We start from the raw sequence: 27,272 nt of genomic DNA, 5'->3' as shown, positions 1-27,272 counted from the left end.
ATTTGATCTTTATAAAACACCTGACACTTTTTAAACTTGAAGAGCCACACTTAAATTTAAAGTGTGCCCCCAAAAATTAATATGGGAGAAAAAGTCACTGAAATATATGGTAAAATTTCCATTGACTTCAGAAGCACTCAGAGTTTTGACTTGCTTCAGGTAGAATCACATCCACGTGGCACAACTCAAGAAGGAAATAAAAATGTGTGCATGCATCTAAAAGATCTGTTACAGTGATGAACATGCCTAATGCTTTCATAATTTTTCCCACAGAGGTAAAGAAGTCCAAAAGAAGCAGAATTACTTCCAATATAATATATTTTTTCGTAAATACTTTTGTAATAGTCTTTTAGTACAGTACAATTTGTTAGGCTTTATGATATGCAGTAAATTAATAAGGACTACAAACTAAAGATTTTTACTACTTAATGTAGAAATATCCCAGCCATCTTAATGTAATTGAGCAACTGTAAATTACTGTTAACAACTTCATGAAAGAGAAGGAAGTGGAAAAGTCACCTCCACATTGATGACTATTTCCTATTCTTCCTTTGTGGATTCTGGAAAGAAAAGCTTTCAAATCAAATAAATAAATGAAATAAGGTGGAGAATAATGTGTTGGAAACCCTGTGTTACTACCAGGGCTACCAAGGACTTTGTAGCTCATGATCAAAGGAATTCCTTACAACTAGCAGGATTGTGAGCCTTTATGTTGTTAAAATACATTTTTCATGAATGCAAATGTATTTTGAAAACTTTTAAAATCCAGGGTCATAAAAAGCAATCCCCCACAGGGAACAGTTTTAAAATGAAGTTACTATATCTTGTTTCCACAATAACCTGGCTAGCTCCCTAAGAATACAAAGCTGAGTGTTGCCACTCAAAAAACAATTGTTGAGGCCAGTCTCAGAATGTTTCCCAGACTGAGCATTTAAAAAATGCAGAATACAGTCACAGACATGATATTTCACCCAACAGAAGATACATTTCCATGTGGATCTCACTTTAGATGACATAGAGGGAATCCCTGCAGAAGCCCATAAATGTGCTTGGGTATAAAACCAATGTCAGTAAAAAAGGATCAGATCCACACTGCTAAAAGACTCAGGCTTGCAATCTTACATTGATCTGGTGAGGCACAGATACTTCTCAAATGTTAAAATAATAAACTGAGGTTTACAGCATCAGTGAAAAATCACATCTGCTGAAAGGATGTACAGGATCTGCCTAGCCCAGCAGCACAGTGGGAGAAAATCTGGAAAACTACACAGTTGTTTTTGAGGAGCCAATGCTTACACTGTAAGTGTTCTACATCTGGAGCTTTTCCCCAGACCAGCTGCAGTCTGATCTGGTACTCAGAAGGCCCATGAGCAGTCAAGTGCCTGAGACAGACCTGGAGCACCATCCTGATCTTTTGCCTCATTTGAGAGAAAACCCACTCATGTAGCCTGGGATCCCTCTGTGATGTGCATGCAAGGATGGGAAATGGGCATGGGCAGAAAATATGCTGTAAAGCAGATTCCTGCTCTGGACTACATCACTGCTTTAGACACAGCCTTAGACACTGGTATTGATGCAGCTGCTTTTGAAGGAGAGGGGAGAGGACACTTGATGCTAATTTAGTCGAAAAGCCAATTGAGGGAGCAGAAGTAAGATACAAGATGTGAAAACAAGAGTGAATGGGGTGACATAAAATCCAACCTCCTTAATGACTTGAAGAGTGATTTGGGAATCACTCTTCAGACTCACTGTACAGCCTGCATAACACCTCTGTGAGCATTAAAGGTTGCAAAGCTACAAGAGAAATAAGGTGCGGCTCAAGTGGAGCACCAGAGCCATGGGAGACAAGCCACACTACTAACAAGAAAAAAGAAAGGAAAACTAGCTAGGGTGGATTCATATGCTGCTTTTACGGATGCAAATGATGGATCTTTGTGGATGATGTTTTGGGACAAAGAAATGCACGTTCAGATATGATGGAATAAATGAGGAGACCACATGACAGAGTGGCTATGGGAGGAGGCAGGTGAGAGACACGTTTTACAGACTGTAATCTGGAGGCAACAATTAAAGAGAATTGTCAGAGACGGAAAATGGAGAACCAGTAGCAAGAGCATCAACAGAAAGGTCGGGTTTATGCACACTAAAAGTACAGGCATTTCTTTGTCTGCCTTAGAGAAGACATGAAGCAATATGAGCAGATTGAGACATCTAAGAAGTGGCTGAAGACAGGTGACAGTTTCAGGAAGTTCAGAAAAAACACGGGTACTGTTGGATTTGTGGGACACCTGATGTGTGAAGCCATGTGGGTCCCTGAGCCATGTGGACCCCTGAGCCCATTGCTGCCCCTGCTTGGACACAGGTGGCTGACAGGGGGTGAAGGGAAGGTGGCAGTAGCTGTAGATCTCCAGGGTGAGGATATCTATCTCACAACTTTGTCCTTTCAGGTTCCACTTTCTGCCTGTAGCTATACTCAGCACTCAAGACATCAGAAAAGCAAGACCTGCAGTGATTTGCAATGAATATTGAATAGACATGGTCTAAAGTGGCTACAGACAAAATAATTTTCTGACAGCTATTTATATCCTTAAGCATAAGGTTTTACTATGCCTTTTGGATAGCTAACTATTTTACTGAGACCTTTAAAATAATTCCAAGAATTTGGCACACTGGTTTCCAAGAAGAGAGCAAAGAATTCCAAAAGGTGTTTTACATGCTGTGAAGTTGCAGGTTCTTTCCTTTGTTCTAAATTTACTAGTAATTAATTTCCTCTAGCAATCCCATATTTGAATCTTGGCACTATAAAACAGAGGGGCTGAACACTAGTCTTCAAAGGCAGACGGTTGATGGGCTAATGCAGAGTGCCCTGTAATAATTCAGATTTTATTTTCTGAGGAAGTCATTGGGTAATGTTCTTATCATATTCTACATGAAAAACTAGCATCTGGCTGATGAAATAAATGATGAAAACCGAACTACAGGGAAGAATTTGTAACTATATTTAGCTTGTGAAAACAGTTTAGCTTGTGAAAGTAGTTTCCTCAGTCCAGCCCTTCACCCTGTGTTTTCAGGCACAAAGGCATTAACCTAAGTTTACTTTCCAAGCAAAAGGGGACACAAAACAGAAATAATGTAATCAGTGAAAAAACAGATCCATAATATTTTTCATTGTTACTAAGGCAAGGCAGAACTACACAATTTACTTTCCTGTGTCTAATGTCAGTATTCTGTTTTAAAACACACACACTTACATTATGTCCTTATTTGTAGACCTGTCACCCCAAAGTTTGTGAGATCATTAATAAAGAATCTAGTCTATAATTTTAAAGACCTTTCCAGCTGCAGCAGGTTTGCATTGGAGTTGCTTACAGTTGGTTTCAGGAATACTGTGCATTTTTCTTCCCATTTTTGATATATTTGTCTCTCCATTAGAAAAACATTGCAGTCTCACTGCTTTCTTGATCCAAAGAAAAGCAAACTGCTGGTCAGGCTGAAATCAATTGAGAAGTAACACTTTAAAATGTAAAAGGCTCTGAAGTTACTTGCAGCTTTTCTATACTCTAGGGTGAATCTCACCATCTGCTGCATTTGTGGCTGAGACTGACCTCCCTTTGTATCAGACAAAAGTAATTGTGGGGATCAAATGAAGTTTAAACTGGGAAAAATGTGAGTGACAAATCTGCAGGCTGTACACAGACCAACAAGCACCCACGAGGCATTTATTTTTATTCAAAGGTGATGAGAATTTTACAGCCTAGCAAAATCCTCTGGAGTGAACACTTCAGCTCTGGGATCCTCCTCTGCAGAGACAAAGGTCTGCTTCCCAATCCTCTCCCACGTACGCTCTTTATCCAGCCACCAATGGGAGAGAGAAGTAACTGTTCTCCACATTTTCAACTACCAGCTATTTTTCTTATTCCTACAGCTGTTCACTAAAGAGGCTCAGCACACTGCCAGTCACTTGCCTATTAACATCCATGCAGAGCAACAGTGCTATTTCCAAATCAGGATCCTGCTCCTTCTCACAAAGCAATTTTCTACTGAGATTTCTAACTAAAAGGAAACCAGTAGCCTTCCTGCAAGTAAATAGCTTATTAAGGCTGGAAGTAGGGTTTGTGTGCAAAGACTGTCCTATGCAAATCAGAGCTGATGAGCACTTAACTAATCTGTTTACAGACCAGAGCTGCTGGGCAGGCCTCAGCGATTTTCTATCAAAGCAAAGAACCATTCTTTATGGGCATCTGGTTGTCCCTGAATTGGTAGTTTAAGCATATACCCTTGCTTCAAAGAAAGATCAAAGGATTTATTACTTCTAAATGAGTGCATTATTTCCACTTACTACTTTCTTGTTTGCAATGTGTTATTAACAGCACCATGGCAGGGTTACCTTAAGACTAGAGTTTCTCACAGATCCCTGAATGTGATTTTAGATGTTATATGTAGCCTATAATACACAGGCTGTTACACAGATGGAGAAGGAAGTAAAATACTACCAAACAGATTAGAGCATCAATTTGCAGGAAATTGATTTAAAAAGTCCAACAAAGCAAACTAGCTATATTTTAATACAAAAAAAAAAAAAAAAAAAAAAAGAAAAAAAAAGAGGCTTTTTAGTTTTTACTGTAAATTTAAACAATGAGTCTGTTTCAAAGTGACAGCCACAGGTCAGTGGACAGAGCCAGTTTTGGCTCCTCTTCATCTGAAAAGAAACCCACACCACTCCTTCTCTCAGAAAAAAAGCTGAGATACCACAGTCACAAAGTAGAACAACGATTAGTTCAATGAACAAATTCCTACTACCCCATAAATGCCTGCCACCGCCATCCTTTTGGCTTACTGTTTATGGCTTCATTTACTTATTAAGTCTGGAAGAAACAAGGGAGACACATTCATTATGTGCTTTCTGGCACTATTGGGAGCACACAGAGTGCAAGTTAAGACCTAGCATCTTATTTGTAGGCATACTGAAGGCCTACAGTCAGCTCGGGCACAGAACTGGAAAAGGAATTTTTGGGAAGAAGTGCAGAAGTAGATTCCAGGCAGCCAGGGCCAAGGCAGACAAAGCTGCCAAAACTAGAGCCACAAGTGGCCCCAGGGAGAGTTTGGAGAGGCTGGTGTGATGTTTATTGCTCAGAGAGCAGAGCTGGGTGGTGTGACTGCATTCTGCAGGCTGTGACTTTAGTGGTAGTATCCACAGATGTCTGCAGACTCACTGTCTCCATCTTTATCATGGTGCCGGAGGGAGCAGATTGCGGTCCCCTTATCTGTTTTACAAGGAACCACCTTCCCCTGACAGACCCAGTGGGTCACAGAGCACAAGATGCTGCTTACTTCTCCTCTTTTATAAAACACAGACTCTGCTTGCATCCACATAAATGAACACAGTTTATCTACTCAGGGACAAGCAGAGGAAAAAAGTCGTAGCAATAGGAGGTGCGGACAGGATCCAATGGCTTTCCCCTGAGAGTAACGTGTTGGCTTCAGGTTCTGTAACCTACCAATCCCCATTTGCTTAGTGGTGTTTTTCTCCCTGCCTCCTGACAAGGACCAGAAATTGGTTTTTCTTGAGCATGAATAGCAAATGTAGCTTTAACACAGTCAAATACAGGAAAAAGCTCCAACCAACTGATATACTGTGGACTCTTAGTGCCTTGCAATGTATAGGTTCAAATAAAGTAGAGCTTGTATGAAAACCTTGAAAGTAGAAATGGAGAGGAACCCAAGAACATCTTAAATCCCAGAGCTGAAGCTTCAGCTTTAGTCACCAGAGTGTGACTGATGTCAGTCTTTTTTGTGGACTGCAGTGTGACTGCTGACACAATTACACAACACCAAGGGGACCTCCAGGCATCACACAAGCAGAGGAACAAGTAACAGCACAGACTGCCAGAAGGATGCTCTAAAACAACAGCTACAACACCCAGTGCATTAACCTACTAAATACTGGTCATGGAAAGCTTCCAGGCTTTCATGAAAATAACATGACTGAAAAGCAAAAATGGCCCACTGTTGCCAGCCACAAACTAGACAGTTTAGGTACTGGAAACAGCACTGCTGGCCCAGCATTTACCCAGGAAAGCCTCTGGGCTTAGGGAGATGCAGATATACAAACCAGCCACCTTACAGCTGGCTCAGATATGCCTACATTCAGTGGTTACAGCCCAGTTAATGCTGTTAAATCAGTTGGAAGGAGACTCAGAGCAAAGCAAGCAGCTCAGAGAATTTAACAAGTATTCTTTAAGTTACTTCCCTACCGCTGTTGGTGCTGTAAGTTGCCTGCATGTTTTCTCATCATGTTCTCAAACTGGAGATGGACAGCAGCAATACTTGATTTTGGCCAAATAAAACTTACACCTGGCCACATTTAAAGCCTACAAATTTTGTTTTACTTGTCTGGTTTCTTTGAATTTCAACAAGACAAAAATACAACTATTTTATTTTCTAAAAATGCTGCAAGGACTGAAATGTATTCTAACAACATTTGCATTCCTTTCCAGAGTAGCTGCATTTTAGGTACAGGCAAACATTTTTTTATGAGTTAGATTTCAGTTGGTTTTGGCCAGTCTTTTTGAAATCAATGAACTTCATAAAATATATGTTAGCACATTTATTATCTCTGTGTACAGCATTTACTCTAACAAACTCTGTCATCACTAATGGAGGCTCAGTAGAACTAGATGAAGAAACAGACTGATTTATTTCTTACTTCAAATGAAAATCCAGACCTCATCTTAGGGTCAAGGTCAAAAGGAAGAGCTAGGTGAAAATGCAGAAAGAGCCAGACGGCTTTTAATTATACAGTAGTTGTTACGAGACATTTAGTACTTTAGAAAGGTTTATCCACCTGTTCCAATTTACCCCAAGTGCTCACAATCCATGATGAATGCCAAAGCCAAAAAAAAAATCACTGCCATATGGATGCCTAGCTCCATGTCACACATCTATTGAACACACCAGCCATAAAAATATTAATTTTCTGTCCACCCAAGAAAACTATGTAACCATTGCTATTACTCTTATTGGAAAAAATTTAATGTGTAACTGTGCCAGCAGGCTGGACAGGTTATGACAAAGCATACATAGAGAGCAACAGATCTTAAAAATACCAGCAGCCTTTAAACAGCACACTTCTATTATGGTGTTCCACAGAATGAAAAGATGTTCTTGCAACTTAAAGCTTGAGATTTTCATAAGCACCATTTATTCTAACTTGTAGATGTTGAACTAAAGTTCAACAAAAAACTAAAATAGTGCAGAGTGCTCTAACTCCACATTGCATCACTGAACCAAGGAAACACAACAGAAGTTTCCAAATTGCTTCAAAGTTTCCACAGCTTATTAGCCAGTCTTATAAAGGCAGACAATATTCTCAACTTGTCTTGAGGAAAGCTGAGTTTCATCACTCTTTATATGAAGGAGAAGATCATGATGATGTAAAAACAAATCAAAAGCAACAGGTATCACTGCTGATTAAGTCAGTACCCTCAGACTTGTGCCTAGATAGATTTGATCTTACAAATCAAACTGGCAGACTAAAAGAAAGACATTTACTGCATAAATACAGTAACCCTTGTATGATGGCAGCCCTCCTCTGCCTGCTTCAGGGGTGGCCCCAGTCTTTCAGTTCTGCAAGCCATTTGATAAAAACTCCTTGTGGCAGAACTCTAAGATGCAAACAGCTGAAAAGACAGGTAGTTCTGTGCTCATGCAGGCAGGGACAGCAGCTATTTTGCGCTCCTCAGTACCTCTCTCTCTCATCCAGTGTGGGACAAGGCTAGGATGGAGACTGGCAATACAAACTTCAGCGGCTTGTGCTGGATCCTTCCTCTCACAGGCACCACCCCATCTTCTCATAATCCTAATCCCAGCCAGAGAGATGTGCTTGAGCTGCTCCACACATGCATCTTGGACACATTTGCAGTGTAATCACGTGAGCATTCAACACACACTGTGAGATTTCAGCAGTATTCAACTTAATGGCCAAATTCCCATTGATTAAAGCAGAGCCAGACTATCACATATAATATTTTTATTTGGTCAGAACACCTCCTCCTCCTCCTCCTGAGGCTTGTAAGAGCCATAAATAAGGTTAAAGTAATATAGTACTCAGAGGTTTTAATAGAAGGCCTCCTCTGTTTAACAGTCACCAAAAATAGTTGCTTAAGATGGGTTATACTGAATCATAAATGAGAGCAGGCTGCTGATGACTTTAAAAAAAATCACTACTTTTATTGGTTGTCAATGTTTTCTTATTAGTCAGTAAATGCATTTGAAATAGGTGAGTTTCCAATGTAAGCATGATGGGAGGGCTAGTTTGAGATTCAAACTAAAAAGAAGTCACTTCGAGTTTCCCTTTGAGACATTTACAAAATATGCCATTAATTTGTTGAACCCAATTTATGTGTATGTACTGGATGGCAATTAGTGTAGAAATTCAACCAGTTTTACTGTCTTTCTGTTCAACTCAACAAATTACAGTTTTCAAAACCTGTCTCTGACAGTGACATAAATTGTTTTAGTATTTGTCTATTTTCCACAGAGCAGAAACATACCTCAAGCAAAAGATACATTACAAGCATATACGCATGCAAGTACCCATAGGTAGCAGGTATTATCATGACTATACAGACAGAGTCATAAAATATTCTCCTTCAGAATTAGTAAAAAAAAAAAAGTTCTAATATAAATCATGTTACTGGCTTCAGGTATTGGACATCACTGATGTTTTCAAGGCACTTTCTATAACAACATTTATTTAAGAAGTTGTTTCTGACTTTGCCAAACTAACTGCTTGTTCTAAAACTTTACATGATGGCTGTCTGCCCTGAAGCTGGGGTTTTGCCTTTTTTTTTCTTTTGTTTGTTTGTTTTTAATTTCAGCCACAATCCTCCACCAAGAAGGAGACCAGGGAATGCTTTCTTGGTTTGCCAGCCTGGCATTCTGGCAGCCTTTCCTCCAACTTGATCACCCTGTGCTTTGGAGTGAGAATTAAAAATTTGATGAGAGATTGTGAGGGAGGAGAAAAGAACACCAGGAAGCCTAAGCTACAAGCCTTAGAGAGGAACATAAAAATAACAATGAAGGTTCCACATATTTAATAGAAGCTTTATGATTTCAGAGGCTAAAAACTTCAAAAAAACTCCCTCACTGAGCATATGCTCTTCCCTCATGACTCCCAACAATTGTATGTGCATGTAATGTCTTCAGAAAAGAAATTATCACACTTCCTGCAAGCCCAGGCCTACAGGTAAACTCAAGGTTATCAGCAAACACTTTCACAGCAAAAGCTGCCACAGGCTGGGGGGGACAGCAGAAGGAAGAGTCTCCCATAAGGGCTGCGATGCCAGACAGATCTCCAAGCCAATTACAGAGGATAGAAATGGAACACACCTACAATTCCTTACCTCATCCATCACAAAATGTCCAAATGAAAAAGGATCCCACTGTCAAAACCAGCCTTCATTACTTGACCCCAAATTCATATTAAGACTAGCTCTACCCTTTGCATTATGTGAGGCAGGAGTTCCACAGGAAATAAATGTAGTATGGGATCTTGTCAGCAAAGGTCAGACCACACATCTGCAACTATGGTGCCATGTTGCACCTGAGTGGCTGTTTGTGCCGCAGGTAGTTTTGTGTCTAATTTCTGAATGAAGGCAATCCGGTAGAGACAAGACTGTTAACAAAAGAGAGACAAACCATTTTTTAAAAGTACAATTGCTCTCAGTAGCCCTATACTCATATAAAAAAACATATGAGTATATTGAATGAGTATAATGAATCCCAAATCCTTGAATCACCTGGAATGTCAAATTTCAAAGAAAGCCAAAAGGAGAAGAGATCAATTACTACTGTTTAATAATTTTTGCATGATACTACTAATTTGTTGGAAGACAGTGTCCAAGCTGTCTGATTATTGACAGAACTGAGCTAATTCAAGCACACTATTTTGATAACGTAATGTGCATCTATAAAAGGATCCCTCACACAACCAAAATGGGAATGTAAATGTGTAATTGAACATTAAGCATAGAGTTTGAATGTGAGTAGTTCTAGTACAATCAGCGTGAGTATTTATAAAGCCAAATACGCACCTGTACTTTGGCAAGACCAATGGGATATGAACGGTTTGGGTAATGTGTATGCAAATATATTTGCATATATTACATATTTGTCTGCATTTCACAACAAGAGCTTTTGAAAGACTTGGGTTTGCAAGATGATCTGAAAATCTGTAGAAAACCCAGCAAATTAGAAAATAAGACCACTTAGTACAAGTTTTGGTTAATACTGCATGTACAAGACTCAACCTAAACAAAAAGCAAATAATCGTGCAGCAAGTATTTACCAGTATAGATTTTATTTCTTTTCAAAATAATGGGGTTTGTTAAGATTTAAAATACTTTAGTAATTACCTAAAGCAAATGTACACTTTGTTAGAACTTCTGTTAAGTGCTGATCTTGAGTTCTGAAAATGCGTGACAGAATACAAGAAAATATAAAATTGGGTTAGCAAAATACAATAACGGAGCTTTACAAGAGGGACACACATTCTATATTATTTGACCTAAGCCTATCAGGTAAACATGGTGTAACAGCTTTCCACTTAGAACACGTGCCTATAAACTTTATCTGCAACCTGAATCCCAGCAAAAATTAACTTCTGATCAACTCAGGGCTACTAGGTCCAAAACAAAAAAAAAAATCCATCTCAAGATGTGTTTCCTCATTGAACATATATTCCCTTTTTCCATAAGGTATTAATTTTAAATTTTAATAGATCACTATATATGATAAAATTGCAATAAAACATTCTCTTATTATTCATGATTCAACTAAGTCTGTAGCCATAACGTAAGTTATTTTATATGTGAACAGTTAAGTGTTTCATAAAAAAAATATTTATTTATTGCATCTAGTGAAAAAAACTTTGATGGCTCTTCAGAAAAAAAAAAAGGACTTGCTCTTGGCTAATTGCCAAACAATCCCTTCCCTTGGCTTGCCTTTTCAAGAATTATACAGAAACTCTGGAGTTCGTTGTGGTCTGGACAGCCAAAGATGATTAATCTGTATGGAAGCAGGATGCTTGATTAAATCCACAAACTTCCCAAATGAACTATAAGGATAAAAAAATGTGGTTTGTTATTGCGTCCATTTCCAAAGGACAGCTCACAAGCTTTCCTCTTCACGTAAAAACTGGAACACAGCTGAGAAGTCTTTCAGGGCATAGCCTTTGGCACACATCATCCTGTAGATCTGATGTGCCTGGGAGCCCAAAGGAACTGGTGTCTTCGTGTTGGTGGCAGAAATCTGGGCCAAGCCAAGATCCTGTAGGGGGCAAGAAGAAGGAGGAAGAGGGCAGAGAGGAAGAATGGAAGGAAAGAAAAAGAGAAAAAGTCAGGGGAGAAACAACAAGGACATAAACAGCCATATACATATCATAGGTTATTTGGCTTCCACTGTAACAAGAACTCTACTACCAACAAGTACAATACTCCAGCCTTAAAATTTCAGAGCTGGAAGAAGCACATTTTGTGTAGTTTTTATTTTTTAAACAGTAATTCAATGTTATTCAACAGAAAAACCTCAAACTTTGCCACGCAAGCACCATCTTAAGAACAGGAGGAATTTTCAGATTCTCGATCACTATATTACCTGGTAGCAAGACTCAGACTCTTTTTCCCCATTGAGTATGTCATCTCTAGTAAGAAAATCCCCTTGGCTATTCACTGAAGCATTTCACATACATTCTAAGAGTATAATTTAGTTCTTTTGGCAAGAAGAATTTTTATTATTATAAACAGGTTAAAAATCAGGCAGAAAAAATTTCAAAACCAAGAAAATGGAAGCCACTTAGCAAACACACATTTGCTATAATTTAAACAGTTAATAGCAAATGACACTCATAGGTCACTTAGTGAATATAACTGGTTTGCTGCCTAATTGGAAGGATGTATTAGAGAATTGTTTAGGGGGCAGTCCCTCGTCTGCTACAACTCAAAATTCTTCTTGAGTGACTTTTTCTTTAATAGAGGCACATAGAGAATAGTTCCACTGTGTTTTTAAATACTGTATTTGGGTCAACAAAAGGGAGGGAAGGTTCAAAGAGGACAAATGTGAAATGTGTCCTCCTTGGTCAACTACCGTTATAATCTGAAATCAATACGGCAGATCCCAAAGGTGAGTACCAGGTACTATGACTAATCATAGCTAACTAGAAGTAGTCAGCTGCCAGCTAGGCTGTAGGATCTCTTGAACTCCAAGCTGAATCAGACATGAAACAACCCAAAGAAAGAAGCACTAACAAGGGCCTGGATATATACAAAAAGATCTCTTGATTTCGTAGGAAGTAATGCCTGCACTGAAGGCTGTCTTTAAGTTCTTGTTAATGAAATCAATGTTTGGGATCTATATTTCAACAAAGCTGCAAAAGAACCTCTCAAACATTACTAGGAAATGCCTGTATTTCCTATCCGTTCAGAACTATGGTGGTTTATAGAATCTGCTGTGTAGTTGATTTTTTCCTGTTTTTCAGTGGTTTGGGTTGAAAGGAGTCTTAAAGATCATCTAATTCCAAGCCCCCAACCATGGGAAGGGACATCTTCCACTTGACCAGGCTGCTCCAAGCTCCATCCAACCTGACCTTGAACACTTCCAGGGATGTGACATAGACAACTTCTCTGGGCAACCTGCACCAGTGACTCACCATCCTCACAGTATAGAATTTCTTCCTAATATCTAATCTAAATCTCCTCTTTTTCAGTTTGAAGCTATTAGCCCTTATCCTGTCACTATATTTCCAAAAGTCATACTCCACGTCTCTTGTAGGCTTCCTGTAAGTCTTGGAAGGTGCTATAAGGTCTTCCCAGAGCCTTATCTTCTCCAGGATGAACAACCTCAACTCTCTCAGCCTTTCTTCACAGGAGAGATGACCCAGCCCTCTGACAATCTTCACCACTCTCCTCTGCACTCACTCCAGCAGGTCCATGGCGTTCTTATGTTGGGGGCCCCAGAGCAGGACACAGCACTCCATGTGGGGTCTCACTATAGCAGAATCACTTCCCTTGACCTGATGGTCATGCTGTTTTTGATGCATCCCAGGATGTGACTGGATTTCTGGGCTACAAGCACACATTGCCAGGCCACACTGAGCTTCTGGTCCACCCATACCCCCCCAAGTCTTTCTCCCCAGGGCTGCTCTCAATCCACTCTTTGCCTAGCCTGCATTTGTGCTTGGGATTGCTCCAACCCAAGTGCAACACCTTGCACTTGGCCTTGTTGAAATTAATGGGATTTGCAAGGGCCCACCTCTCACACCCGTTAAAGTCTTTAAGTATCTCAGCCTTCTCCAAATTCTGGGCAACCAAGTCCTAACCCTATATAAGGTCCTGTATCTATAGAAGCTTTTCTTGCTGCCCTTGAAGTATCTGGTCAGGTTTAATTTTATCAGGCTTTCCTAACCTGATTCCTGGCTGCTTGGAAAATTTGTCTGTATTCCTCCCAGCCTATCTGTGCTTGTTTCCAACCTCTGTAGGCTTTCTTTTTGTGACTGAATTTGTCCAGTAACTCCTTGTTCATCAGCACAGACCTCCTGACAGTTTTGCCCGATTTCCTCCTTGTTCATTCCTCATTCATTCCTCCTGAGCCTGGAGAAGGTGATCCCTGAATATTAACCTGCTCTCTTGTGCCCCTCTTCCCTCCGGCACCTTATCATGTTACTTTGCCGAGCAGATTCCTGCAGAGGCCGAAGCTGGCTCTCCTGAAGTCCAGGGGAGTGAGACAGCTGTGCACCCTCCTTGCTGCCCTAAGGACCTCAAACTACACTGCTTCATGATCACTGCAGCCAAGGCTGCTCTTGAGATTCGCATTTCCCACCAGCCCCTCCTTACTGATGTGAACAAGGTCCAACACAACAACCTCTCCTTGTTGGCTCCTCTGTCTTTGGAGAAGGAGGTTCTTACCAACACATTCCAAGAACTTCCTAGATTGCTTTTGCTTTGCTGTGCTGCCCCTCCAGCAGATACCAGTGCGATTGAAGTCCCCCATGACGACTGAGGCTTGTGGATGTGAGATAGATCCTATTTGTCTATATTTGTCTCATCTGCTCAGTCTTCAGATCCGATGGGCTGCAGAAGGTCCCCAACTGTAATGTCACCTGTCCCTACTCTCCTCTTAATCCTGGCCTGTAAACTCTCAGTCAGCTCCTCCTCCAAGTGATGCACTCCAGCTGGTCACTGACATAGAGCCTGAATCCTTCCCCTCCAACACCCCAGTAAGAGAAGTCACCACAATGTCTCTGTGATGCCAGTAAGATCACAGCCCTGCAGGCATGCAGACACGGCATTTGCATAGCGTCATTTAAACTGGGCCCTGATGAAGCCAATTTACTGGCTGTAATTCTTGTGTGCTGCTCTTCAGGTGCTCTCCTGCTGCACCTGCAATCCAACTCCAGGCTCTGGACAGTTATTGCTGTCACTGGCATCAAAGTGGTAGGAGTGGAATGAATGCAGGTTCCCCCTCCACTAGTAACTTCAGCTTAAAGCCTTCTTCACCACAGCTCTGCAAGCCTGTAAGCAAAGACGCTCTTCCCTTACTCTGACAGATGGCTCCCATCCCTGATACAGAAGAACTGAAAGACTGTAGTACTGCTGAGAGCACCTTTGACTTCTCAGGGATGACTTACAAGACAGGTCTTTACTTTCTGTGTGTCTGGATTTGAATTAGCACAAGGAAATTCAAGATCTTACTCTATTCTCTAAATGTCACTTCGATCTGTAAATCGGCTCTATAAAGGTCATTCTGATACAAATCAGAATTATAGTTACTTTTCCTATTACCCTGGAATGACTTCAAGCTCTGGGAAAATAGGAAAAACATACATATCAGATGTCACAGAATCCAAAATAGTTTTCATCTACATCAGGGCAGATAATTTCTTCTCTGTTGAAAGACTGATGAGCTGACAAATCTAGGAACACTTTCTTTAACCTGCATACAGTAAGATATTTAATGACATATATGAGCCCTCTTTGTGAAATCTGTACCCATATTATTAATTTTATTCAAGAAAGCTTAACTCATGTAATGGAATATTAGAATGGCAAAGTCATCTAATTCCAAACTAGTGAAAGTATTTCATATTGGTAGTGGTGCCTTTGATCTATTTATCTCTGAAAGGACATTCACAGAAACAATTCCTGAAAATTTTGAATGGACTGTTTGCACAAATATATAATTTCATAAATGTCCTAGTTTTGGCAAGGGAGAAGGTTAATTTTTTTCAGTAGCTGTGAGTGGGTGGAGCCTTGCACCACATGAGCATGGCCAAGACCTCAGTGTTGTTTGGTACCATCCTATGTCATTGCTGGGGTGGGGAAAGGAACTTTCTCTGGCTTCCTGGAAGAAAGGATGCTCCTTTCTGATTGAGGAAAAGCACAGTGGGTGGGTCTGTCCACCACTGCTTTTCATTGTCCTGGGCTTGGTAAACATTTTACATTTAAATAATCCTCTCTTTTATTAGTAGTATGTTGCTGTTACTGTTTGTGTTCTTATATCATGGCTGCTTCCCATAAATTGTTCTTATCTCAACCCATGATCTTTGTGTCTTATGTCTCTGACTGGAAGGGGAGGGCAACAGCTCACAGGGTTTTTTTTTGTGGCATACTAAACTGGGGAATTGCATTCCTAAACCAAGGCATTAAAGTAGCTCTCTACACTTCAGTACAGAAAGTGTACCTCCAAGATGGCTGAAACATTCAACAACACTACAATAGTCAAATGGACAAGGACTCCTGACTTAAGTGCAGGAAGGTTGTTTTGCTTTTTTTAAAGCTCCATTCTATAAATTAGAGCTTTGAAGGAAAAAAACACAAGAAAATGTAAGTAAACGTTATCTTTAACTTCAGATTATGAAGTAATTTGCACCTTTTCACTTGAGGTTAGAGATCCCTCAAGTGAAATAGTACAAAAGAGCTTGGAAAGAAATTTCTCTTTGCTGACTTATTTGGAAAAGTAAAAATGGGCGCATATTTTATGGCTTCTCTCACAGTTTTTGGAACTGGCAACATCTTCCAGATGTCTCAGTGCACTGAATATTCTAACACTTTTCCTCATCTTAGAATAGGGAAACAGATTATTTTTCACAATTTGCTTTCACTTTAAAATTACCTGGTTCCTTACATTTATTTTGCAGTTGATATAAATGAAACTGCCATTTGGAATAAGGCTCAAAGGCTGTCTTGACATGACTCAAGAGGAGTATGATATGAATCTAGCTCTTCTCAGGATCCAAAGTTGACATTTAATTAGCAACCGTGCTGTCAATGAAAGATGGAACTTCTGGCCTTCCAATGCCTTGGACACAAACCTGGTGTGGTAAACTAAACTAGACTTTTTTAAATACAAAATTTTTAGAGCAAGTTTCACAGTAAGTTGACTAAATTGTATGTTTCAGTAACAAATTTCAAGACCAAAGAGCTTCTCAGAAGTGTCTGGCAAACTTTTTTGACCCAAACACTTAAAATAAAGATCCTCTGGCTTTGTTTGAGAGATTTTGATGACAAAATATTTTTAAGAAAGCCTTTGACTTCTACCATCGGATATGTGAGCAGGAGCTTGAAGTTTAGTAACTGTGTTTAGTGACTGCAACTGAGGCACTCCTAGATATTTACCTAGATATTATACCTCAGGCTATTACCTACCTCTTTCTCCTTTGAATACATTCCTTTTTATTTCTTAAGTGGCAAAACTGTGCTCTGCATTTCCCTTAAAAAAAGTCCCCATCTCAAACAATTTACAAACTGCATAGTATGTCACACATTAGGATGAAATGGATAGCAGCAAAAGTCTTTCCACCAACTAAAAGGCAGTGTCTTAGAAGGGGTCACCACTGCACCACAGAATACCCTGAACATGATTGGCTGTCTTGGCTACTTATTCAAGAAATATTCCTTCTACAGAAAAACAGAGCATAGTTCAAGAGGCATGAGAGGAACTTAATGCCTTTCCTTCTTACTGAGGATTCTAGCCTGAAGAACGCAGTCTTCAGGACTGTCAGGAGAGGCAAGTCAGAAGAGTGAACAGCAATTACAAATCTCTCTGAGGAGCTCTCTCTTGGTTATCATTGATGCTTTATAACCAAAAGCTGGCAGTTTCAACAGACACAAACCAGGACGCTATTCCTTCAATTAAAGAAAGATCTTTCAGGGCATTCTTCCACGGGAGATGAAGACCAAAGGAAAAAAAACCAATCCTTTAGAAAGAAACTTAAAAGGGAGTAAAGAAAATGTGTGCCCCTATTGCATTTATACAATGAGGCTATTCTGGACAAGATTGAGAGCTGTCAATCACGAGAATAGAGATTGCAGCATAGAACATGGTACAACAGGCAGAACAGATTCTGAAAACAACACATAACATGGCAACAAGGTTTGAGGCAGGGCCAAGATCAGGTTGCTTATTTCTAATTGCCTGGCAAACTCTAAGCAATAACTGAATGCTTTTTCTAAATCTGTAATTTAAACAACACTTTATTGTCCCTGATGTTCAATGACATGAACACAATACAAAAACTGCTATTTCTCAATATTTTAACACAATATTTTAATATTTATTCCTCAAAGAAATGAAAGTTCCTGGTCATTGGTCCATAAACATAAAATGCAGCAGCCATTGAGGGGTTGTGAGCCATGCAGCACTAGCAAAGTTTTTTGGTGCTACCAAATGCAAAACACTCTGGACCCGCTCTGAGGAGAAGTTGGCAAATTTAATTGAGTGTGCAAATGCACCAATTGTCCTAAATCAACTGCAAAATGACATGAACAGTATCAATAAGCAGGTATTATATACAGTAGCTCCAGCATTTTGGAGATTTACATGGTAATATCTGAATTCACCAGCTTTGACAATGCTGTTTTAGTTTTAAGTGCTACATTTCCAGTCACATGAAAGACCTGAAAATGGACAGAATGCCTAACCAGTTGGGAGCACTCAATAAACTGGTATGCATAAAACCTATCCTGTATGAACTCAAATACCTCCCTCAGGACACTATCTCCATGAAATGGATATTCAGTGTGAAATTATTTCCTGCACTTAAGATAAGACATCACTTCCAGTGCTGATTTTATAATTTACCTTAGGCAATCATTGTGCTCAGTGCAGAAGTAGTTCAAGAGTCACAGTTCTGTATCTCTTTCCTCCAACTGTGTGTCCTCTGACCTCCTTGCCTACTTTCCTTTGGCCTCTAAAAGCTTTGCTTTCCTGACCACAGAGTGACTCAGGACAGCACTTTTCCTGGAAAAGCCAAGGGCATGGCAATAAGTGCATTCTTCTGGGATGGAATAACAGTAGGTTTTCAATTTCCTACTGCTGAGAAGGACCTAAACCCCAGATCTCCCACTTTGTGGAGAATGGTGCAGAAACCTGCAGGAGATCAGCCTGTGGTGGTATGGGTTGCTTTCTGCATTCCAGATGGCCTTAGGCAGAAAGACATGCACACAAGCAATTGGCTCTGAAAGGAAGGGTTTGCTAGTGAGTATGCCCAGGAGCACAGTTAAAGGTATCTGGAATAGAGTGGGACCAAAATCTGAGATGCTAATGCCGCTATCAGCATCTAATTAAGTAACTTGGGATTTCCCTGAATTCTCTCTTGAACTTAGGCTCCTAAATTCTAGAGCAGTCATGCAAAAGGCTAAATGGCTTGCTGAATGCTCACTATACCCACGTGCCCATTTGGATATATTAAGGCAGAACTCAAAAAGATCATGCATATAATCTCACTGAGTGGCTCAGCAGTAATAGTGGCTAGAAAAAAGCTGGAGACTAAGGAAAAGCCCTTAGTAAACAACTCATTAATTCAGAGCTACAGGAAGAGCTCAGATCCCCTCTATCCATGCCTATATATTATCCTGTAATCACAGATTTTCACTGAGAAGACCGCCTGCTGGAAGCCCAGAGAGAAGCAAGTGCACATACTTGACATGCAAGTGCTGTGTACCTTAGCCATGAGTGTTGTTCCGAAGCCACCTTGATAATTGTTAGCTGAGGGTACTCCTTCCATCACTCCAGGAACAGGGTTGTACGTATCGCTTGACCAACAGCGACCTGAGCTCATATTTAGGATTTTGGCCAGCAGCTTTGGGTCAAGGCCTAATCTGTCAAAGGTCAAAGAAGAGAAGTGTTAATGTCAAAACGCACAAGACATGGGTGACTTGTTTTATATCTTAGGACCCAACCATCATTCCTCTCCCTTTATTATAAGTAATGAAAAATGACAGACTATTGATATTGGGGGCAGGGATGCTGTATCTTAAATTAAAGAGCATCAATCCGCCATTTAAGCAGTATGTTTTCAAAGCTTTTTTCCTTTTGCACTAAGCAAATACTCTTCACCTAGCCATTTTGAAAGTGCAAGCAAATTAAAGGTCCTTTGAGAACAATAGTTACCTTGTATTTCAATTACTGAAAGGCATTCTCTGTTCTGCCACCTACTAGGTCACATACTTGTTCTTCATATAAAAATATTCTCTGAACGAAGCAAAAAATTCACAAGCAAGTGTGGCAACATGGAAATGGCTGTGCAATGTGTTTATATGTGAACACTAGTGCATTTCTGAAATAAACAAGATAACACAATTGATTCTGCTCTAATAATGTGAATAAAAATGCTGCACTTATAAAAAAAAACTTTACCATCATATACAGCTGTGCATTCTTGTTTTTGCTATTATTAAATCTTCATTATATGCTCCTGCTTATGAGGCAAGTCTGCATTTCACTGTGACATATATTATCTATTCGCAAACATATATTATAGTTCTGGGTCAGCTGCTGATAAGGTTACTGATCCCAATAAAACAAAGCTTGTCCAAGTAGAAACGTCATTTGTTCTACCATGGAGATGATGGCATAAACTGCTGCTCAGTGCAGACCCTGAAAATTCTTCAATATTATACAAAATTAACCCTCTTATGAATTCACATTTATGCGGACAATAAGTTGCAGTGTAATTTTACATCAATTGCATTAATATCAAGGACAAGCAGCAGCAGTTTATCTGGCAGTGTACAAATGTTCAGCTACACACAGGACAAAAGAGAAGGCAAGGGAACTATCTCCAGTAACAATTCAAGATAAGAAAAGGACATTTTAAAATGGATATATCACAACCTTATACAAAGCTTATTTAAATAGAGTTCAATGTTTTTTATGTTAGTTCTCACATCACAGACTTTTGCAGATCCCCATAGCCTAACAGGGCTTCCAGGCACTGTAGCACTCAAAGTTTTATTTTGTAGATGAGAAAAGCTCATTACCAGTGGAACAGTTGCTAAAATGCATGTCTATCTATTAATGTAGGCATTCTGAATTTGAAAAACTACGTTTTAGTCAACCCTACAGCATGGCTCCTACTCCTATAGTGGCACTGTGTACTGCAAGTCTGCCTTCCTAATACTAAGCAAGATAATTTTCTGTATTTCAGATAGCTTTTTACAGAACTGCTGGGCACTCTTATTTATGATTTGCTGCAGCAGCCCCTGGAATTCAATGGAAAGTCTCTGCTGGACTAAATGGGATCCAGCTTTATGCTCTTCCCCATTTTTTTCAAACCCTCTGATTCAACTGAATGCTTATAATGATCATTTATTTAAAAATAAAAACTGTATTTTCCAGCACCAGTATGTTTTCGCAGTATTTTATTGTGCACAGTGCATCAAAGTCCTCACCACAAAAGTCTTCATCAAGAGCCACTCCAAATAATGGTTTTAATTGTTGTAATCAAAGAAACCCACACTGGGAGCATTCAAAGCCTGAGCTGTTAAATACACAGAGGTTGTTTTTTCCCCCCTCAAACAAATCTCTTGACTCGTCTGTTTCCTTATCATTGTTACATCCAGATCAGTATTTTTACCAATGTAGTGCCTGCTTGTGCCATATCCAACTGCATGGAGAGGCCTGCAATTACAGCTGAGTATACTGCAAGACAGAGGGCTTATTATTTCAAAACACATAACCCTCCCAAAGAATGCTCTTTTTACAGAGTTCCAACTACCTCTCTGTGAAAGTGTACTTTAAAAGATATGCATGTATTATACAGATATGTAAAATACTGTCTTGCGCTAGATCTGACATATTTTTGCTCTGGGAAAAGAAAAAGGAAGATAGTGTCAGTTTGTATCCCTGCTTCTTCAAAATTCATAGCTCTTAAACACCATGCAGCTTCTCTTCAGGAGACCTGAACCTATTTTTTTTTCCTCCTTTGCAGCAAGTGTATCATTAATAAGAGCAAGTTAGAAGTGCTTTGCATTTCATCTTTCTGAAGATTCATCCACTGGTGCATACATAACAGACAGTTAAAATTAGACATATATTAAAATCAGTTACTGAAGAAGTCCTCTGTCTTCCACTGCACCCAAAGCTTGTAATGGTCTGAAACCAGCCAGAATATACAGTAATTGTCATTCAGCAAGAGTCTATCCTAGAAAGTCATGCTTCAGTGGAGAAGACTGAGTTTCCATTTGAAATCAACAAATTAATCCAAGACAGGTATCTGAAAGGGCAAGTTTAATAGGAAGCAGCTACTGGGCTCTCAACCATGATAAAATGTTATTGCTGTTTCCCTGTAAATTGGCTGGGAACATACGATACTCTCTGCATAAGAGCTCCATTGCTGTTCAGGAGATATACTGCTCAAGCTATCAAAATGATGACAGTCTGCCAGTCCCCATAACAACTTGCCATTGGACATGGCAAGAGCTTGTGCATGTGTGTGTGAATTTACAATTACCAAAATGCTCTTCTCCCTTATAAGCAGAAAAGAAGCTCATGTATTAACTGTATTTATAATAGAACAAAAACAATTTCTCCCTCAAATCAATGCTTCTTCAATAACATTCCTAATGAAGTGAACAGCAGAAACTAAGCAATAGATGCACATACTAAAAAAAAAAAAAAAAAAAAGTTCAAAATAGGATCCCTTCACACCACAGCTCAAAACTCAAGTTTTGCTGAGCTCTAATAAAGCTTCAGCCTGAATTTTTCACACACTCCTCCAAAAGCTCTGTCTGGAACAGATACAGAAATTAAAATAGTGTCTCACAAGAAGATACATCCTGGTCTCATTCTAAGGTGTAACAACTGAACTAGCTGAACTCTTGAGAGTTTCCCATCTCAAGGTGCTTTGGGTAAACACTGAATAAAGGTGCAAAAATTGAAGCAGAACCTTATAGCCCGTCTAACACAGTTAAAAATTACTTTGCCATTGGTGTTTTAAACAAGGTAAGTGCTCGCCAGCATCATTACTAACCTTCATGAGACTTAGCTATAGTCCCACGCCAAAGACAGCAGGAACCACAGCCTGGAGTTCTTTTTCAAGGTACTCTTTCTAACCTTTGCAGTGGGGATGTGTCCAGGATTAAGTATTCCTCAGCCTGTTGGATATGCTCCTCTCTACTCTGCAAGGTCTCATTTCTGCTCATGTCTTACATCCATTGCTCAGGGGTGCTCACAGAAACCAGATCTAGAGACTGAGACTACATTTAAACTTAGCATGAGAAGAAAAATTCTTTTACTGTCTTGTCACTTTGTTTATCTGAAAAAAAACCCAGGTGAGACAAATCAATGGAGTAAAATTGCTTAGGAAGGAGCTGTATTTGCAGCTTTTGGTATAAATTTGGGTGACACTGCAGTCTCTCCTCATAGAGATGATTTTCTCTGTTATTGGAAGAATGGATTTTGCAGTGAGGTTATTGCCATAGAGCCCTTACTGCTCTCCTGGTCCCTTATATCCCAACCACATTAGGGAACCTTGAGCTGTCTTGTGTCACCACATAAGCCCTTCCTTGAGTCTTTGCAGGCAGTTTCTGAAGGGAACGCAAACTGTCTGTCAGGCAGCAACTTCCATCTGACCCAAACACAAACCAGGTATCAGCAATATTTCATTTCTGAGCTTTATTTTGCTAGTAATAGAAATTGTTTTAGTGGAGCTCAGGGCTCAGCACAACAAAGTTACTGACACTGAGATGATCAGCAAAATGAAAAATATTTTCTGACTGTGGACAGTATCACTTCATGTTTGTACTTCATATTTGTGCAATTTACATCTAGTCTGTGTCAGTTTGACACAGTAAGTCAGTATTTTGCAATATGCACAGTACTTGTAAAACTGTACAGCAAAATGTGCTCAAGATTTTTCAACTGACAAGTTGCACTAACATGCTAGAAAGAAAAGAAAATATAAATGACAATGTGAATTCATTTCCGCAACATCTGCCACACCTTTTAACTTTTACCAGTAACAGTCATAAATCATCAGGAAAGTAATGGAAAAACTGAACATAACAAGCATTTCATTCATTTCATCCAGAACTATGGATGGGAATATTTTTAAAAAGTATTTATGCAATTTAATCCAAATAACTTCCAGAGAAAACGGACATCTTCATTAGTAAATAAAGATGATGTTCGAGTAAAGCAAGTGAAATATAAATGCAAAATTACATAGCAATATGGGCTATTTTTCTGGGAGTTTCTTGTAGAACTCTTGTTCATTAATGTTAGTTTTCTTTCCTCTTCACCATATTATATTTGCTACTTATGTTGAAGTTTGGAAAAATTCTATAATTTCAAATATAAAATAAATAAAACAATAATTTAAAAATATGAAATTACTAGAATAGTCATTCTAACTACTACGTAAAATGAAAATTTAGACTGTATGGTTTACGAAAACATTAGAGAAGAAGTGGCTTATTAACAGAATTAATATCACACTGTTTTGAAGACTTAAGTTTAGAGTATATATTGGTTTATGGAAGGCGTTGTAATATGATCTTGTAGCTACATCTAGTTCTGACAGCAGTATTTTGAATAATTAATTATTCAAAGTCCCTAGAACTCAATTTAAATGATGCAGCAGATATATACAATGTGTGACATAAAGACATTTCATATTCTATAGGAAAGTTAAGAACACATCTAAGTTCCAAAATTCCTATTCTAAATTTTTAGATTTTCAGTATCCTTTTCCATTATGAAGTCAAAGTTTGACTTTCTTCACCTGATACGCATCAAACTAATAAATCAAGTTCAGGTTCCTACTCTCTTCAGAGCAGGCAGCCACACTATCCTTTGAGCTTTAGAGTAGGAAAAACTTCCCAAAATTATTAATATAGGAAAACTTCTAATAATTAGAATGACAATGTAAATTTCTATATTAGAAATTTTTCCACACTCCAAGTGGAAAGCACTTATTCTAGTTATAAGCAGAAGTCATCTTCTCAAGACCTAAATCACACTAAATTAAAATCATTGCAAGGATTCTAAATTACTTCTTAAGGCTTTAAATAACCATCTCTGTCTTAATTCAGTTTTTGACTAAATGAGATTCTGCTATTTCTATACTTTGGTTTAAAATCAGCAGGTTTTGTCTACAAGAAATATAGTTCCCTCTTGATAACCTTAATTGTAGGGTAGGGAGGCTTATATATTGTTACTTTCACAGTGGATCTTTGCTCACAAATGATGAATAGAGATTCAGCCAAAATTTAAACCGGAGAAGGAAAAAATTCTAAACACCTTCAAGCTACAGTGACTGCAGACATCAACTTGCTCTTCACAGGGCTTACACACCCCAGAATACCTCTCTTCCAATTGATTTTATTTTAGTAATTCCTACAAATGTAGATAAAACTGTAACAAAAAATTAGTTGCACGTGCCTTAGTGAATCATTACTTAAAGCAGAATACAATGCAAGCTTTCTGGATAACACTAGATTTAAAAAGTTGTAAACAATACTACTGGTTTTATTATGGCGTGATGCAGACATGCTTCAGTATATTACAGACTCTCAATTTTAAAATGTAAATGGTACAGGATATTGATAAACCAATTAGCACTGATGCAAAGCAAATTCCTCTTTTATCTCAATTACAACATGACAACTTAATAGGTCAAGACAGTCTAACATCTGAGACAAGGGCAATTCAATAAAACAACTGCATCTTGATATGGTAATTAAGAGGAAATGTGAATCCATTACATTGTCTTGTGTATGTGCGCACATGCAGGTGTTTTTTTAAATTTATGTAAGCATTTGATGCCCTCTTGCTGTTTTTATAGTGTACCAAATCCACATGAACACAGTTGAGTCCAGTTGATAAGTACCTACAGTATCTGTAGTTTTAGCTAGCAAATTTTAAGGATGCAACTGTGCAGATAAATAATTCATGAAAATCTCCTGAAAGATACACAATTGCAAGATAATGTCTTCAAACACAGGACTTCTCTGTCTATAAATTTGCAAATTATTTTGATCTGGCTACAAGAATTTATCAAGGGTTCAAATACCTTGATCCTGAACGTGTACTTGCATGCACTCAATTGGAAAATAAAACAAAATGACAAAGACCACAGCAAAATAAACACATCACCTTGATCCTGAACATGTACTTGCATGCACTCAATTGGAAAATAAAATGACAAAGACCACAGCAAAATAAATACATCATAATTAGAAAATAAAAATAATTTTGCTCAAATATGATGTCACTGGAAAGTTAGATGTAGCACATCTAGAAATATCTAGATGTAGCACTAGAAAATATATGATGTCACTGGAAAGTTAGATGTAGCACATCCTAGAAAAGAAATAGTATTGGCAAGAGTGTAGTAGAGTATACTACAGCTTTTTGACAAACTAGGAGTTTTGGCAATTAGGACAAAGTGCTCTCATAAAGTCAAAGAAAGGTAGATGTCCCGTTTTATACTTTCATCTTAATTTGATATACACACTGTAGAAGAAATTTCACTTTACAATAGACCTTGGAACAATTTAAGAAATAAACAAAGCCAATGAGAGCCATATGTGAGTAAAATATTCTGAATAGACTGTACATTAGCTTAGAATACAAACAAAAACTTACCTCTATATTAGCTCTGTTTATAATGCAAGACAAACACTATTGTACACTACACTACAGCAGAACAAATAAACTCTTAACTTCAGATGTAGAATGTAACAACCTATGCAGCCAATACAAGAGAATATTCCCATGCTGAAAACACCTCCTCCTAGTTAAATAATCCCTTCAGCCTGCTGTTCATGGCTCTGTAAGACAACTTTTGGCAAGAAGTTTACCTATTTCTTTTAATCATCGTCTCAGCAAAAGTCAACCATAATACATAAAAACTGTAATGGAAAAAATGTTTTTGTGGTGTTCAATCCACCACAAAAATCAAACCAACCTGATTCCAAGATTCATAGCCTCAGCAGTTCCAATCATACTGATGGCCAAGAGCATGTTGTTGCAGATCTTTGCAGCCTGAAAACACGTGAAACCATCAATTAGTTTATGCATTTTTATAGAACTAACCTACAGGAATCCACTAGGCCCAGGACAATTTGATCAAGTATGTTCTGGCAGCTTTCTTCTAGAGTAAACATAGATCTGGGATAGCACAAAGTTAATGAAAGTTGCTCTATGGCTCCTTCACAGATTAAAAAAATACCTTTCTTTCTTAGTGCTGCTCAGTAAGCATACATGACATGTGGGAACTCTTTGTTCTTCAGAACATCCAGTAAATCTAAATTCAGATGAAACAAAATCAAAATGTCTCTCCCCTAAGAAGTATAATCTCAACAAGCCAGAGTGGGGAAATACCAGTCAGATTCTCATAAGAAGTTACACAACATACTGGACAAAAGCGCCACGATGTTATTTATAAACACAAGGTTAGAGACAAACAAGAATGAAGATATATTATCAAGCATTTAGCTCTTGAGTAAAAGAGTAGGCACCATTAAATAAAAAGGCAGAAAAAGGAAAGACTGAGATAGCTATTAGCCCTTCAGAAAGCATTACCTGTCCGGTTCCAACCTCTCCACAGTAAACCACATTAGAACCCATGCATGTCAGCAACTCTTTGGCAGCATTAAATTCTTGTTCCACTCCACCAACCATGAAAGTAAGGTTTCCAGCTCGAGCAGCTCCAACACCTGAATCAAGATAACATTGGATTTAATAATACTATTAAAAAGCCTCAAAACTTAGGCAGTTTCTCTTACCAGTAAGGGTCTGATGATGCAAAATTAATACTTCACTTACAATGAACCTCTCAAATTCTATGTAAAGTAACCCTGCATTCCTAGTACTCAAAGGATCAGCAACCTAAATTCTGAAACATCTGATGGAGATAAAACCACCTTATCTTCCAGGCACACTAGCAGAAAAGTCCTAAGACTTGCATAAAATTGGCAGTCACTTTTTATAGT

General features: G+C 38.7%; 1 protein-coding gene across 1 annotated transcript in view; it reads right to left on the bottom strand.

The window, feature by feature from the left end:
• Positions 1–10,341: 10,341 nt before the first annotated feature.
• HIBADH (3-hydroxyisobutyrate dehydrogenase) overlaps positions 10,342–27,272 on the bottom strand; it is an 86,981-nt gene continuing 70,050 nt past the window's right edge. Inside the window, exons 5-8 of the mRNA XM_039711303.1 lie at positions 26,863–26,996; positions 26,246–26,322; positions 18,998–19,154; positions 10,342–11,328 (exon numbers count right to left, since the gene is read on the bottom strand). Of these exons, the coding sequence (XP_039567237.1) occupies positions 11,170–11,328; positions 18,998–19,154; positions 26,246–26,322; positions 26,863–26,996 (527 nt within the window). The 3' untranslated portion in view covers positions 10,342–11,169. The remainder of the gene's footprint in view (positions 11,329–18,997; positions 19,155–26,245; positions 26,323–26,862; positions 26,997–27,272) is intronic.

This window comes from Passer montanus, unplaced genomic scaffold (assembly GCF_014805655.1).
Source record: "Passer montanus isolate IOZ18808 unplaced genomic scaffold, ASM1480565v1 scaffold10, whole genome shotgun sequence".
In the NCBI taxonomy this organism is placed as follows: domain Eukaryota; kingdom Metazoa; phylum Chordata; class Aves; order Passeriformes; family Passeridae; genus Passer; species Passer montanus.
This window is presented reverse-complemented; position numbering and strand designations above follow the sequence as displayed.